Consider the following 17,124-nt stretch of genomic DNA (forward strand, 5'->3'; position numbering starts at 1 on the left):
TCCTTCATGCAAATACAAATTATAACCCGAAATATTTATCCTCTCATAATTATGATTTCTTTTTATAAGAAAAACAAAACACAGTAAGCCTCTGCACTCAAGTTTCTCTATTCTTTCTGCACAAATCAGTTATGTGAGAGAGAACTGACCGTAAGTTTATGAGTGAACCTGGCCCCTGAGATATATCTACAATAAGGGTGGTAACTTACAAATAAATCATTTTGAGGATTAATGCTCATGGGTCTTGGAAGCTCCCTGACACCTCCTCCATACTCATTTACTTCTGCGTATGGCACTATAACCCTTTCAGTTCGTGTACATAATTTCTACTTTACTCTTGCTGCTACCAAATGACTTTATTCAACTTATGAGAGACCTCTTTTTGTACCAGGGTCAATATTGGTTCTAACCCCTCCAGTTCAAAAATTCCTCTCAGGCTGAATAAAACTGCCTGGACACAGCAGAATAAAATCTGATAATGTCACCAGGCTGAAGTGGGTAAGCTCTTTACAATGATATCTTGTACATTTCATTCCTGCTGCCTCCAAATGGTTTAATTCAACTGTGGGGGAACCTACACCAGTGAAAGGGCTGGAAGCTATCTTCATTCCTCTGCTCCATCATGAACTGCTTCCCAAAAACTGAATAAAATCATCAGGTGGTAGTGAGAATAAAATGAAAAATACACTCTCAGTCTGATAGAGTTAAACAGTTCAACTTGGAGAGAAAGCTATTATATGAAAAACAAATCACGAGGGAAGACGTGCTAGGGACTTTCGTAAACCGTTTTCATAACTGACATTTCCTACTGGTTTATTATTGTTACCACCATAAGATTTTATTCATCTACTGTAATTGGAAGAATCCTGTTCTAATGATGGGAACAGTGGTAGGTATATCAAGCTACTCTAGTGCAAAAAATACCTCTCCAAAACTGAATAAAATCATCTAGAGTTAGCATAATAAAATATTGAATGTATCATCATAATGAAAATTTATTTTCAATCAGATTTTGCATTTTTTAGTTTATTCGCGCTACCTCCAGACAACATTATATACCTTAAGGAAGATTTATTGAACTAAGGGTTAGACATAGCCTCCATTTATCTCTTCACAAGACTGCTTTTAAGTTCAATAAAATAATCTGGTAATAGTAAGAATATACCAAAAATATTTCAACACACTGAAAAGGTCAATCTGTTAATTCCGGGTCATGTCCTGTCAGTTTTATTCACACTAATAAAAATCAAATTAGCTTTGGAGGGATCTTTTAAAAAAGGTAGGCCTTTATGGTGACTATTTCTAGCTCCATCACTATGAAATACTTCCTTTAAATTAAGTGAAATTGCCTAGAGGTAGTAAGAATAATAAGTGCTCCACTATACTGATACGTTAATTAAGCCTGACAAACATGGAGGGCTTGGAAGAGATTAAATGGTAAGGTATATACAATACACACACAGTCACACTCCATCTCTGTACAGTCTGTCTCATGGACCTCAATTGGAATGCAAAAATATAAGTGTCACTTCAGTTTACAATTATATTATAAACCCCATCTCATTTTATCATACCAAAGCATGTCTTAATTTACCCCTTCAACTCAATGACATACTTATACTACATTATGGTCATACTACCTCCTGGTGGAATTTTATTCTGTTTTAGACTGAAGGGGTTAAGGTCCAACTCTATGAAAATCAACAACAGTACCTCCATATCTTAACTTACCCTTAAAAGACATTTATCATTAACAATTTTCTCTACAATGCTTAACTCAAAAGCTTTCCAACAGCTGAATCTCTTGTCTCAAGAAATATTCCTATACATAAAGAGCTCTGGAAACACCAGACTTACTTCAACATTCTTTTATTATTTCCAAAGCAAAATAATTCTAAAAGTACAATGCTCTTTTTATACTAAATCTTCAAGACTCCTCCATATTATTTCTGAAGCTAAAAATCTCCAAAAATACATTACTCATCTTGAAAAATCTTGAGACTTCTCCACAGCAAACTTCTACGTGTGAAACTAGCCAAACGCATGAGTCGTGCATTTCTCTCCAAGTCAGTGCTACATAGAAACAAGCCTCTTTGGTGATATGCAGTTATGTGTGTGAATACATTTATATATGTACTACACCAATATATATAAAGGGACAGTAAAGGCATACATACATACAAGCAGCTCATCAAGCAGATATAACGGACAAGCACAGTGTTTGTTCTTGTGTTCTCTGATCCCCCCCCCCCTTTTTTCCTTATATAAAATTAGCTTCCTTTCCTCATAGCTTCACCAGAAAACAAGCTCTCACTTGCAAATGCCAATGAGGGCTCATAATCAAACTCCATCTAATATCATTTAAAGTACAAAACTCTTCTTAAAAACTCTGGTAGTTTCACCAGTCAAGTCTATAAAAAGGACAATATACACTGCCTGCAGATACAAACACTGCAGTTACTAACATACAAGATATTTGAACTTCACTTTTTACATATCATAATTCATGTGTAGCTGCTTTAGCTGCATTATTATGATGTAGCTGCTCTTGATAATAACCCAACTTTAGGCTACCATTTAAGTTAATGTTGTACACAGGCACAAGATATCACTCTGGGTGATTACCCAGTATGTGACAAGGCACAGACAAGCCACTAATGTACTTCATACTCTACAGGTTGTCACCCGTACATGTACTTGATACTTATCCAGCTACGAAGACGAAGGTTGACGGACTTGGTGAGAGGGTGGGAGGATTTGAAGGATGTGGGGACAATGTGATACTGACATCTACACCACCACAATTTGTCTATGCCACACAGGAGTTAACTACCTTACCTGCTGTAACCTGTGTTCAAACAAAAGTCTCAGCCAGACCTAAACTCTCCAGTTGCACAAAGCACTCACTATGGAGAATCAACTAAACAGTTGAAACAGACAGCCAACAGGCCTGGCTGACTCAGCATGGTGAGTGTCTGAAGGAGCGCATGAGAGGGACCAGAAGGGAGGGGGGCCCAGCTTGGCGTAGGAAGGGGTGTTGTAGTAACTCGAATGCAGTGGCACGCTGACCAGGGTCTCTCACCAGCATCTTCTCCAAGAAGCCCTGCAGTCGTGGTGAAATCTGTGGACAAATACAGAAGGCCGTAACCGTAAGTCAGGGATGCATTTCATAATATCACAACTTTTCTCGGCAACTCATCATCATAACTGCCACCACTATCACCACCACCACCATCATCATCAATTCCAATGCCTTGCTCCCTCCTATGAAACCAAAGCAGGTAACAGGCATTATAATGATGCCTCCAGGACGCTCTATGCTCACATACCTTTCTCACTCTCTCAAACACTCCTCTTCCTCCTCTCCCACCAATATACTGCTCCACTCTCTTTTTCTATACCACATTAGGTGCTACTCTTGCAACATTACCCTCAATCTCACTTTCAGTATTTCCTTGGCACCCAACTGGCATCCATGTGCTGCCTCTGTATTCTGTACATCCATACCACCTTCATTATTCCTTTTTATCCATTATTTCAACCCTATCTTCCATTCTAAAATATTAATAAAACTCTCTGTCACTTACACCATCCATCCTACTTATACCTCCAGGTGTTCTGAAAAAGCTCATTTCCAATCAGTAACCTAGAATGCTGTGTCACTTACTGACCAATTTCACTTCCACATGAGTGTCAAGAGTAAAACACTTTTGTGCAGAGTTCTCTTAACTTCCATACTAACCCTCCTTCTTTAAAATATACAACCAAGAATTCCAATTATTCTTCTCCCCTAAAATTATGTCACCTTCACCCATCACTTCATTTCGCCATATTTTCACAGCTGAGTCCCAAATGTTTAAAACTGCCATATTACCACAACTTTGTGCCAGATATTTAAAACTATCAACCTTCTCAAGCTTTTCACCTACCCTGCAATTTAGTGTGTCTCCTCTCTGTATCCAATAATGCATTTCATATCTGTTGGGGCATATCCTTCCTTAAAAAGGGCTCTAACCAGGATTCAAGGAGTTAATATTCCCCATACATAGCCATCAGTGTACACCTGAAGCATCACTGTGAGCTTCCTTAGAATGTACCTTATGAGAGTTCTTCAGCTTGGGTGGTGGCATGTCCCTGATACGTCTCATTGCCTGGAGTGGTGGTTCATTGAAAAACGGTGGCTCTCCATCCACCATCTCAATCACCATGATGCCCAGCGACCAGATGTCTACCTCAGGGCCATAGGGCAGGCGGGAGATCACTTCTGGGGCCATCCAGTACGGTGTGCCCACCAGTGACTTGCGCTTTGGCAGCTCCTGAGACACCTGAGCACAAAACCCGAAGTCCGAGAGCTTCACCTGAGAGAGGGATGAAAGAGTAAAACAGTTAATTGCATTTTACCCCTTTTGAAGTGCTGGGAACTAAGGCTAAACTACCATAATCCTGTACACTTCAAGGCAGATGATCAGCCTACCTACCTTGGTGTCATTATGTACTGCATCATACTGTTGATAATGGCTCCAACATGCTTCACTGTGTCAGCCCTGGTAACCTAATGGCAGCTATCCATGCTGCTCAATCTCTGGCAGCCTCATTTTTCAGTCCCTTAATCCTGAAGTCACACTCTCATGACCTTGTCCAATGTCTTTTTTGGTCTGCCTCTAGCAACCCTAACCCTCCTGTTCACACTTCGCACCTTCCATACCCAACTGTCATCCTCCATCCTCTCAGCATGCCCAAATCATCTCAATCTATTGGGAAACGATATCCACCTCTGAGCACGTTGAGTTTCTTCCACTACGCTGGAAACGATCTTAGGGGAAAGTGATGATAATAACGGGGAGGAAATTTTTCAGCAAGAAAAAGTAATTTGCCAAACTGAAAGTTGTCAGAAAATTACAGAAACAAGCTGAAGGGTTATGAATTGAATTGATATGGTCTTTCTGCTGCTTCAAGTGTACGATGAGTATCTTCCCAAAGTCTGACAATAATAGCATGGAAAAATCGAACCATTTGAAACACGCACTACTAGAAGCAGGTTTGCATTGTATTTTGCCTGGTGTAAACTTTCTTCAGACTGAACTGGGAAGATACTGTAGTTCTTGAACTCACTTTGTTCACTGTTATTTTTGTACAGGGGTACAATCACAGCCTTTTTCCACTCTGCTAACAGTTTCACTCATCCATGCCTTTTTACCTATCTCCAACAATCACACTATTCCGCTCTCTCCGCTACACTTGATCATCTCTGCATACTCCCCATCAGCCCCAGCTGCTTTCCCATTTTTCAGCTGCTTCACGGCGTTCTTCACCTGTGCGTGTCACGTTTCCTGGCACTGCATTCCTTCTCTGCACACCCCTAAACCAATAATGTTTACAGCTGCTCCGTTCTCTCTATTTCCATCCATCAGGCTTTCAAAATATTCTTTCCATCAGGTCCTTACTTCATCCCCATGGGTTAATCTACCACTTACATCCTTCACATCTTCACATTTCTTTCCGCTGTCACTTCTACGTTCCGCACCTATTTTCAGAGTAGTTTGCATTCATTTTTCTTCCTAGGTCATCATTTACCTCCTCCTTTTTCCCCTTCACTAGTCTCTTTATGTGCTTCTTGCTCTTGATATATCCAGTTATTTCAAATGAACCCCTGTTCCGTAAGAGCTCTAACCACTTCTTCCTCTTTTCCTCCACTGCTCTCTCAACTTCTTCATCCCATCATGCCGTACCTTTTTTTTGTTGTTGTTACTCTTGCCACACCACACACCGCTTTAACATTCCTAACCAAGCACTCCCTATATGCATTCCACAGGCTGCCCAGATCCATTTCATTCCAATTCACTGATTCCTCTTCCCCTACTTAGGTCCTATATTCATCTGCAATCTTTGATCCTCAGCTTCTCAATTTTCAGTCTTTCTCCCTGACTGCTCCTCTCTCTCCTGGTCCACCTCACTCCTCTAAGCTTGATCTTGCATATCACAATTATATGATCTGACAGACCTCCACATCATCCTCTCACGGCCCTTGTATCAGCAACCATTCCCAACATTGATCTCTATACGAGCACGTAAACAACCAGGCTCCCTTCAACACGATCCCCATTCCTTCTATACCATGTATACCTGTACTGTATTCATGTGCATCTCTACTTGAATTACGAGTTACAAATGCTCAACCTTCTTTCGTGACACATGTCCTTCAGTTGCTTCCCACTATCTTCTCCAGGTACTGCATTACAACCCATTATATCATCCTCAGGACCAATGCCTACTCTTCCTTTCATATCGCCCATTACGATCACTTTACAGCTCCTAAGCATTTCTCCTATTGCTTAATCCAGCTCATCCCAAAACCTGTCTATCTTTCTCTCACTCCTGTCAACACATGGTGCATACACTACAATCACTGGCACTTTCACCTTCTCAAACTTTAACTTGACATACATACATCTCAAGCTGACACATTTGTGATCTCTCATTCCACTCTGTCACACCTCATTCATCAACAAAGCAATTCCTTCTTTGCATCTTCCTCGTCCATTCATGCCTGATCTTACACATTTCAAACCCTCCCACTCCTCTACTTCACACTCTTTTAACTTTGTTTCACACAATGCCATCACAATATATCTCATACTCTTGAACACATTCACCACTTCCACCCTCTTACTCCCCTCATTCATACCTCTTACATTCCACATGGCCATGTGAATCTGTTCATCTGGTTGGGGCCCCAGGCAGGTACATATTGGGCCCTCCAAGGCTATCCAAAACGTCCGTCAGGATTAAGCGACTTTAGATACAGGAATCTGGGGGACACTTAACCTGGCCAAAAACTTCGGTTATATGGTTACCACCCACCGTAGCACATGCATTCCTGGGTACAGGAAACCATTTGGCCTGTCACTCAGTGTTGAGACCATAGGGCATCCCTACACTGAATGCGTGGATGATGGGCACCCCCACCTACTACAAGATATCTTAAAAATTAATTGGTGCATTTTAAATGAAATTTTGTGGATATGTGGGTCATGGGCCAAAGAAGTTTAGTAGATTTAGGTGGCGATCCGTGTTCCAGTGGTTCAAGACATTTTTGCATGTTCAAATTGTTTGTTTGTTCAAATTTCACTGAAATCCGTCAGTAACCTTTTGAGATTCAAAAGGTTACTGATGGATTTCAATGAAACTTTGTGGAAAGGTGGGTCATGGGCCAAGGATGAGTTGACTAAATTATGGTAGTGATCTGAGTTGCCTGATACAAGCATTTGCAGGGCTGAGAGCTGTTTCTTGTTATTAAATGTGATCTGCCCTTATTCACTCAACAACACGGTATCATCTGCAAACAACAAAACTCCCTGTACTGTTGTTTGCAGATGATACCGTGTTGTTGAGTGAAGACGAAGGGGAGCTGCAAGGCTTGGTGGATGAGTTTGAGAGAGTGTGTAAGAAACGGAATCTAAAGGTGAATGTAGGGAAGAGTAAAGTGATGGTCTTTGAGAGAGGTGAAGTCAGTGAATGTACAGCGAGGTTGGATGGTGAGGAATTGGAAAATGTGAGTACGTTTAAGTACTTGGGTAGTGTGATGAGTAAGGATGGAGGTTTGGAGGGTGAAGTGCTTGAAAGGGTACAGCAGGGAAGAAAGGTTGCTGGTTCTTTGAAAGCAGTGATAAGAAACAGGGAAGTGAGCATGGAAGTGAAAAAGTTACTACATGACAGTATTGTGATACCAACTCTAACGTACGGAAGTGAAGCTTGGACGTTGTTGGAAGGACACAAGTCAAGAGTGAGAGCCGTGGAAATGAGTTATTTAAGAGGAGCTTGTGGAGTCACATGGAGAGACAGGCTGACGAATGAGGATATAAAGGAGCGTTGTGGTGTTGATGTGGATGTGATAGGAAGCGTTATTAGGAACACACTGAGGTGGTTTGGCCATGTGGAGAGGATGGAGGGTCAACGACTGACGAAGAGAGTGTATGTGAGTGAGGTGGAGGGGGAAAGAGGGAGGGGGAGGCCGAGGATGAGATGGAGAGATGGGGTGGAGAGGTATATGAGAGAGGGGGGTGTGAGTTGGGAGCAGGGGAGTGAAATGGCGGGGGACAGGGCGACTTGGAGGCGATTTGTTTGTGGCCACCCCAAACGGGATTGAGGCGTCTGGCAATAGATAGATAGATAGATAGATAAAGTGTAATCACTGATAGGTAAAACATTTTCTATCATCATCACTTTTATTTTCACAAAAAACTTGGGCATCTTTCACTTTCAACCCCTTCTATTTGATGACTGGCTTTATTGCTCATTCTTGTTAATTCCAAGCAACTTCATTCACACATAAGTGCTTGTAGTAAATGGGTAAATGAAGATTGTATCTAACCCCTCCACTCTGTAAAGTCTCTCCTGAGTAGAATATAACCATCTGGGGATTTGCAAGACTAAATCAATAAAACATCACCAGACTGATGATGATAATAAATCAGTACACTAACCCTTCCATCGCTGGCGAGGAGGATGGAGTCACTCTTGATGTCCCGATGGATGACCCCCTGAGAATGAAGATACGCCAACGCCTTCAAGCACTGACGACACACCTGCCAAAACACACATCATCATCACCATAATTATCAGGTGTTTGATGGTGGCAAATGTCATCCACTTGCCTGATGTAGTGCTGCCTACTTCTTCCTTCCTCATTCTAATACCATCTCGGTGCCTGCCCTCGTCTCCCTATTCTTCCCATTCATTCGTGTCACTTTTACTACGCGTCTTTCTACCCCAAGTGGCTCTGCGATGAGTGACAAGACTAATGGTTTCCTGTGCTCCGGGAAACCATTTATAATGCTGGGAGGTAACCATATAGCCAAATTACAGGGTGAAGGGGAGCCTGCTATAGTGCCCCTGTCAATTACGTGGAGATGTAACTGTGGCATCCACCCAGGAAACACACCTCCACACTATTCCTGGTGCCTCGCTGTGGTGAGGCACTATCAGCCACGAGGGTTCATCAGTTCACTGTATGGGGCGACCTTGCAGGGATGGTTGCTTACCTGCAATTGAGGGTTCTGCTGAGCCAGACAGACTGGGATTGATCAACAACAACCACCACCACAATTATTATCACTTCTGTCACATCATCATCACCAACTTGACCTTTTATCTCAACTAAGGATAGGGTGAGGAAAAGCACTGAAAACAAGGGAAGAGACAGCACAAGTGGGAAAACTGTCAACGGGATGTTCAGTGAAATGGCCCAGACACTCATTCACAAACTAATGAAGCCTCCCAATGGCCCTGGGCAAAAATCAGTTCTGGAATAGATTCCCTTGATTCTAATAAGTTTACAGGGGAATCGGTTCTCAAATATGGGTGTAAGAGAGAGAGATTGTCCAGGTGCTTCAGGGTGCAAAAGTGGACACATATGGTTTCACTGAGACTTAATGGAGAGATGAGAGTGTGAGAGAGTGGAAGTATGGATGGGGTATATCTGCAGGAGTAGGTAAGAATGAGAGGGCTAAAGAGGGTGCATGTATTGTTGTGTGCAAGAGATGGAAGGAGAATATAAGAGCACATGGATCAGTTGGTTCAAGGATTGTGTGGGTAAGATTGAAAGTGGGAATACAAATGTTAGCGACTGTGAGTGTGTATGTGCCAATGCAAGATTATGTAAGCAGAGTGATAGAAAAGTTCTGGACAAATGTGGAAGCATGCATGGAAAAGTTTAAGTAGAATAAGTGTTTTCGATTTGGAGATATGAACGGAACAGTAGGAAACGTGAAGGTGGATGGAGTAGTTGGTGAGTGAGGTATGCCTACATTAGTGGATGAGAATGACAGTGCTCTGATGGACAGTTGTGTGGGGTGAGGGTTGGTGACAGGGTTGGAGTAATTGTAATTGTAATTTAATTGAAATTTAAGTACAGAAATATAGTAATTGTAACTGTAATTGAAAATAAAACTGAAGTAATTGTAATTAATTAATTGATGTTAATTGTAACAACTGTAACTGTGAAAGGGAGGAAAGTGGTACTGGTAAGGTAATCCCGTACCAAACTGTCATTATGGGATTAAGATGCCCTGAGATTAACCCACCTAAGCCGCATTTTGACAGTTCTACTGACTTTGTCCCAAACACCTGTTCTCTCATGGGACCTGACCCAGCTCCTTGTACCCCTTCGATCAGAAATGCTGAGGCCCAGGATCTCCTGGTGGAAGAGAGGTATGGTCCAGAGCCCTTGCTCCTCCCTAATCCCTAGATTTTACAAGTCACCAATGCCAACGTCACCAGAGAACTCCTACTCAGGTTGCTCAAGAGAGGCTGGACTGAATAAAAAGACGCAGAGAGAGAAGGCTTAAACACTAGTTCATACTCTCTCCTAGACACACATTCCTCACGGCTCACACACACACTCTCTTCCCATCAGTGAACTACGTTAACAGAGACTGGGAACTGAAGTCTCGTGTTCTTGGTTGTGATAATTCAGAAGGCCGACACACAGCATTTAACACCGCATCTACCTATGAGGAAACTGTCAATCGGTTCAGTATTCAAGGGAAAGTAGAGAAAGTTGTAGCTGATAATGCATCTCAATGGTGAATGCATTTACCATTTCCTTGTCAAGTCTCTACATAGATCAGGAAGAAGAGGGGGCTGAAAATCCATGTGATCCCAACATCACTGATGAGAATATTTGTTTAGAGGATGTTCTGATGTACCTTCCACAAAGAATGGGATGTTTTGCACATACTCAGCAACTGTGTGTGAGAGATAGGTTTATTCACCCAAATGTAGAAAATTCACTACTCTCATCACCGCTTCAGAAAATTGCATCCTTGATCAACTCAATGAGGAAATCAACAGCAGCTGCTCCGTACCTTCGAACTAAAGGGATTGTTCTCCAGACACAAAATGTGACAATATAGAATTCACAGTTAAAAATGGTGAAATCTATACTCAAGAACCCAATAGAGGTGAATAATGCAATTGATCTTCTGTCCCAGAGAGAGCAGCGGAGTAAGAAAATCATCCCAGTGGAGATTACTGCCTTAATGGAGCTTGTGATAGTCCTCGCACTTTTTCACGAGGCCATGGAAGTTGTGGAAGAACAGAAGGTGACCATAACTGCTATTGGACCAGTGATTCAGGTACTTAAACACTCACTGGAGAATCTAATTCATATTACCAAATTACAATACTGTGAACAACTGGCTAAAGTGCTAATGGACTCTGTGAAGAAAAGATTGGATCCATTCCTGGAAATGAGTGATGTTCAAGTGGCAGCTTTTTTGGATCCTAGGTTCAACCTGGACTGGCTTTCACTACAAGAGCAGAAGGACCAAGTGCTGGCATATATCAAGGAAATGCTTGAAGAATTGGAGGTGGTTCACGAGGGGTCAACATTGGATAAAGAGTGAGACAAGGATGATCTAGCAGAAGGATTACTGGAATAAAAAATACCCAGCCTGTTCTCTTTTATACAATGTGTTCATCAAAGCTCCAGAATCAATGGGGATCAGAGGGAAGCACAATGTCAGTGAGTCTTCTGTTGAAGAAATGTAGAGGAAGGAACTCTGCCATTTTCCAGTGATCCAATGCTATACTGGAAAGAAGTGTCACAAACTTTGCATCCACTGATGAACCTTGCAAGAGAGGTAATTGGGTGTACTGCTACATCTGCTCCACCAGAGCGAGTTTTCAGCATTGCCGGAAATTATTTCACAGCGAACAGATCTCAACTTGGTGTCACTTCTTTCTGTTCAATGTTATTAAGTCTGCTTATCTATCTATTGCCAGACTCCTTAATCCCGTATGGGGTGGCCACAAACAAATCGCCTCCGTGTCGTCCTGTTCCGTGTCCTTTCACTGCCCCGTTCCCAGCTCACATCCCCTACTCTCATATACCTCTCCACTCCATCCCTTCACCTCATCCTAGGCCTCCCCCTCCCTCTCCCTTCTTCCACCTCACTCATATACACTCTCCTCGTCAGTCACTCACTCTCCATCCTCTCCACATGGCCAAACCACCTCAATGTGTTTCTCCTAACACTTAATTAAGTGCAATAGTGAATTGTTTGAAAAACTACAGGCTCTTAGTTACTGTCTGCAACTTATACAAAAATTAAGTCTTGATTTTTATTTTCAAATTAGTTTGTGCCACTGTACATAAGGGACAACCTTAAAATGCCAAATTTGTATTTTTCTTAACCATAACCATTGTTTTTTCCAAATCGGGGAATTTGTAATTATAATTATAATTGATTTTTGTTTTGCAGTAATTGTAATTATAATGTAATTGCTATTCCCAAATGTATTTGTAATTGTAATTTAAAAAGAAAAAAGTAATTGTAACTAATTAAACTTTTGAAGTGTAATTGTTCCAACCCTGGTTGGTGATGGCCAATACCCTCTTTCGGCACAAAATGATCCTCAGAAATATGTGGCAAGTGATGAGAAGGGTGGGTGGTGAACTCAATGAACAAAAGGCAATGACTGATTATGTGTGTGGATGACAGAATGAGAAGTATATTATGAATGCTAGAGCATACAGAGGTTGGGGGAGTGGACTTTCTGACCACCAATTGATGGTGGTGAAAGTCAAGGTTCAAGTGCAATGAAGGAATAGAGGAGGTAAGGACAGGAGGAAGTAGTCCATGCATGGAGGGTAGAAAGTCTGCAAGAGAATGGAAAAAAGGCAGAATATAAGAAAGAAGTGGAGGAGCAACTGGGTAAATATGATCTGGAGAAGATGGGGGAGGTGGATGATGTGTGCAAGATTTTCACAGAAGAAATTTACGCAGCATGTGAGCTGATGTGCGGGGCGAAAGGGGGTGCAAGGAACAGCATAGTGGAATGAAGAGGTGTGCTAAGCTGTAGTGCAAAAGATGAAAGCATATAGTGAGTGGATGGGAAGCAGAGGCATGGAGGAAGTTGAGAGGCAGAAGAGAACGTTATATGTAGAGAGGAAGAGAGAGGTGAAAAGAATAGTAAGAGAGTGAGAGTATGAAGAGAGTGGATGAGGAATTTGGAGGGAATTTGAGTGTAAAGTGGACAGAATGTAAGAAAATGTTCTGGAAAGAGGTAAAGAAAGGCAGGATGATAATGAAGTTAGTAGGGGAGTAAGATAAAAATCGTAGACTGATGGTGTAGAAAGGAGAAAAATTGAGCATATGGAGAACACTTTAAGGAACTGTTAAACACAGAGAATGAAAGTAAGTGGCTGGGGAATTGCTGGGAGAAAGAGGGTGATGAGAAAGGAGGAAGAGATCAGTAGGATGAAAGTAGCAGAAGCAATGAAGAAAGCCAAAATGAGGAAAGCCCTAGGAATTGATGCAGTGTGTGGTGAAATGATGATGCATGGGGGAAATATAGTAGCAGAATGAGTATGTACTGATTGGCCTGGGAGGACGGTAGAGTCCCAGAGGATTGGAAGTCAAATGTAATTATTCCCCCATACAAAGGAAAAGCGGAAAAAGAAGTGTGCGGTAATCATAGGGGTATTTGTCTTCTTAGTGTAACAGGCAATGTATATGGTAGGATACTTATTGACAGAGTTATGGAAACAACTGAGGACTTAGTTGAAGAAGAACAGGGAGATTTTGGGATGGGATGAGAATGTGTAGATCAGATATTCATCGTTAGGTCTTTACTAGAAAAGTTTCTAGAGAAGGGAAAGAAGTTATATGTGCCTTTCATGGAGGAGACAGCACATGACAGAGTGGACAGACAAGGAATGTGGAAAATACTGAGAATATATGGAGTACATGGGAAGTTGCTGCATGCTATGAAGAGCATGTATGAGGGTGCTAAGGGTGCAGTGCATGTGGATAGTGAACTGAGTGAATTTTTCTATCTTTATGTTGGATTGTAGACTGATGGTGGTGTATCAGATAGAGCCAAGATTCTGGGGGCTTGAATGATGAGTGAATGGAAGCGTGGACCATTGGAGTGGGCAAACTTGGGCTGTCTGGACATTGCTACTCCCCCTGCCCTAGGATGGGAAAGGAGACCAGCATGATGATGATGATGATAATGTTGGATTGAAACAGGGATGTGTCATGTCTCCATGGTTGTTCAATCTGTATATGGATGGGGTTATAAAAGAGATACAAGTAGAGCAGTGGATACTGGGGCAGTCCAAATGAGAGAGGGCAGTGTTTGGAAACTTCTAGTCCTGTCGTTTGCAGATGATACTGTTTGTTAAGTGATGATAAAGGGGAACTGCGAGGTTTGGTGAATGAGTTTGGGAGAGTGTGTAAGAAACGGAATCTGAGGGTGAATGTGAGGAAGAGTAAAGTTATGGTCCTCGAGAGAAATGAGGTCTTTGAGAGAAATGAAGTCACTGAATGTACAGTGAGGTTGGATGGTGAGGAAATGGAAAATGTGAGTGCATTTAAGTACAGTAATCCCTCGATAATCCAACGTAACTGAGCCAGAGGCATGTCCGGATTGTGGTCGTCCAGATAATTGAGAGATTACTCTACTTGGTAGTGTGATGAGTGAGAATGGAAGTTTAGAGGATGAAACTTTACACTTCCTCTTCTGTCTTTCTTTCCTTCATTCTTTCCTCTTCCTTCTGCCTGTGGGTGACTCTACACTGAGTGACAAGCCAAATGGTTTCCTATACACCAGGAAACCATTTACTACGCTGGGTGGTAACCATATAACCAAATTTTGGCGCCTGGTGGTTTAGTGAGTAATTATTGTGCTCCAATCGGATTGAGCCGGTGAAGGTTCATATCCAAGGGATGGTTGGGGTTGATTGCTCATGTAATGCCACTCAGGGATGAGTAAGGCTGGTCACTCTCATCTTAAATGTCAGGACCAACTGCTTAGCCCTGGGCTCCTAAACTCCTCATGGGGCAATGTAGGATTGGATGATGGATGGATGGAAGTAATTGAAAGGGTACACCATGAAGAACAGTGGCTGGTTCTTTGAAAGCAGTGGTAAGAAACAGGGAAATGCGCATGGAAGTAAAAAAGTCGCTGCATGATAGTATTGTAATACCAACTCTAACGTATGGAAGTGAAGCTTGGACCTTGTTGGAAGGACACAAATCAAGAGTGTGAGCAGCGGAAATGAGTTATTTGAGAGGAGCATGTGGAATTATATGGAGAGACACTGATAAATAAGGAAGTGAAGGAGCATTGTGGTGTGGATGTGGATGTGATAGAATGCATTAGGAGAAATACACTGAGGTGGTTTAGCCATGTAGACAGGATTGAAAGCAAGACTAATAAGGAGTGTATGTGAATGAAGTGGAAGGGGGGAGAGGGGGGGCGTCAAGGATGAGATGGAGGGATGGAATGGAGAGGTATATGAGAGAGGGGAGTGTGAGCTGGGGGGAGAGCAGTGAAATGGCAGGGGACATGGTGACAAGGAGGCAATCTGTTTGTGGCCACCTCTTATGGGATTAAGGCGTCTGGCAGTAGACAGAAATAGAGAGACTCTGCTAACACTACAGTTGGCTGAGAGAGTGAGTTATCAGATTTTGCCACTAACATGCAACAAATGTTGCTTGATTTGGTGGTGAAATTGAATCCAATTCAATTTTGAGGCGTGGCAACTCGATCCCAACTAGAAAGCTGTCAGATCTGCCAGTGAACTGGGACTGCAAGGTGCCTGTCAGACCCTGAGCAGATGCTCAGTGCCAGTAGCCTCTGCCTCCTGGAAGAGCTGGGTCGGAAGAGATTCCAGAGTCACAGTTATTATGATTAGCAATAGTGCATGTTTTAAATGGGAAAGAAAAACTGAAAATAATTGAAAATTGTGAGTATATCTGTAAAAATAGTACTGTACTTACAGAGCAGAAAATTTCTACTTCCATAAGCAAATGAAATTGTTAGGTTTATTTCCATTATATTGATATTTTTTAAAGACTCTACTTAGGCGTCAGAAAAACTGTTTTACCTACTTAAGATGTATGGAATACACAACATTCATTACTTTCTTTTCTCAGTCTCTGACATGATACAACTAAACTAATGCTACTAGGAAGTGCATTCACCCATTTACTATACCCCCATCCTTTGACAGTTATTGTTTATCCTAGGGAATCCTATCTGAAACAAATTCCAACAATTCCAGTGGCACTAAGAATCAGAACCGTTGATTCTAAATTTATCAATTCTTGCCCAGCCCTACTCACCAAATCCTGGTTCCACCTCACAGATGTAACAATCTGAATATATCTTTTGTTCCTTTTCTTCCTAGATGCACTTATAATTTACTCTAATAAACTGATGTGATCCATGCCATCACTCTCCATCACTGCCTGACTCACTGTGGCAATTTGCTCCTCATCCATGCGTGCATGTGTGACAATGTCAGTGAGTGCACCACCTTCCAGGAATTCCATCACCACCCACAGCTCATCCTCCACGAGGAAGGAATCATACATCTCCACAATATTGGCATGGTGGTAGTCACGCATTATCACCACCTCGTTGAATAACAGCTCCCGACGTTGCTGCTTCTTTAGGTCCATCTTCTTTACTGCCACCTGCACAAATATAAGGCCATGATGATCACCATCGTTTGTGCTCATGGGATTTATTAGTGCAAACATCAAAATCACCAAAATTCAAACCTTTAAAGAGCAATGTTCTGCATTTTTTTGCGCACTGCACTGTATTGCATGACGTTTAAAATCTTAACAGTACTGAATGAATTTTTGCTGATGTTACCCCGTGTGCCCCAGTGGATTTCCTGACCACTGACTAAGGGGTAGATCCAGCATTTGTTAAAAAAGGATACTCTTTTTTTTTTTTTTTACTGATGACAATAATGCATTTAAAATTCAGAGCAATACTATACATATACATATATAACATACATCATCATCATCATCATCTAACCCTGTGTTGCCCCATGAGAAGCATAGGAGCCCAGGGCTAGACAAGTTGGTCCAGACATTTAAGATGAAAGTGACCAGCCTCGCCCATCCCTGAATGGCATTACATGAGCAATAAACCCCAACCACCCCTTGGATATAAACCTGCACAATCTGACTGGAGTGCCTTAATTACCCACTAAACCACCAGGTGCCAACCTATATTATATATACTGTATATACCATACTTTATGCCACAAAATGCACACTGGCATATAATGTGCACCCACGATTCAACAAGGGA

The 17,124-nt window shown here is 41.9% G+C and overlaps 1 protein-coding gene across 1 annotated transcript in view; it reads right to left on the bottom strand.

Moving 5' to 3' along the window:
• Positions 1 to 2,959: 2,959 nt before the first annotated feature.
• Positions 2,960 to 17,124, bottom strand: part of mbt (serine/threonine-protein kinase PAK mbt) — a 56,030-nt gene continuing 41,865 nt past the window's right edge. Inside the window, exons 12-15 of the mRNA XM_080276500.1 lie at positions 16,272 to 16,490; positions 8,484 to 8,585; positions 4,098 to 4,358; positions 2,960 to 3,121 (exon numbers count right to left, since the gene is read on the bottom strand). Of these exons, the coding sequence (XP_080132626.1) occupies positions 2,960 to 3,121; positions 4,098 to 4,358; positions 8,484 to 8,585; positions 16,272 to 16,490 (744 nt within the window). The remainder of the gene's footprint in view (positions 3,122 to 4,097; positions 4,359 to 8,483; positions 8,586 to 16,271; positions 16,491 to 17,124) is intronic.

The sequence above is a fragment of the Coenobita brevimanus genome, chromosome 65 (assembly GCF_032717465.1).
Source record: "Coenobita brevimanus isolate Jiangsu-jjx chromosome 65, ASM3271746v2, whole genome shotgun sequence".
Classification (NCBI taxonomy): Eukaryota; Metazoa; Arthropoda; class Malacostraca; order Decapoda; family Coenobitidae; genus Coenobita; species Coenobita brevimanus.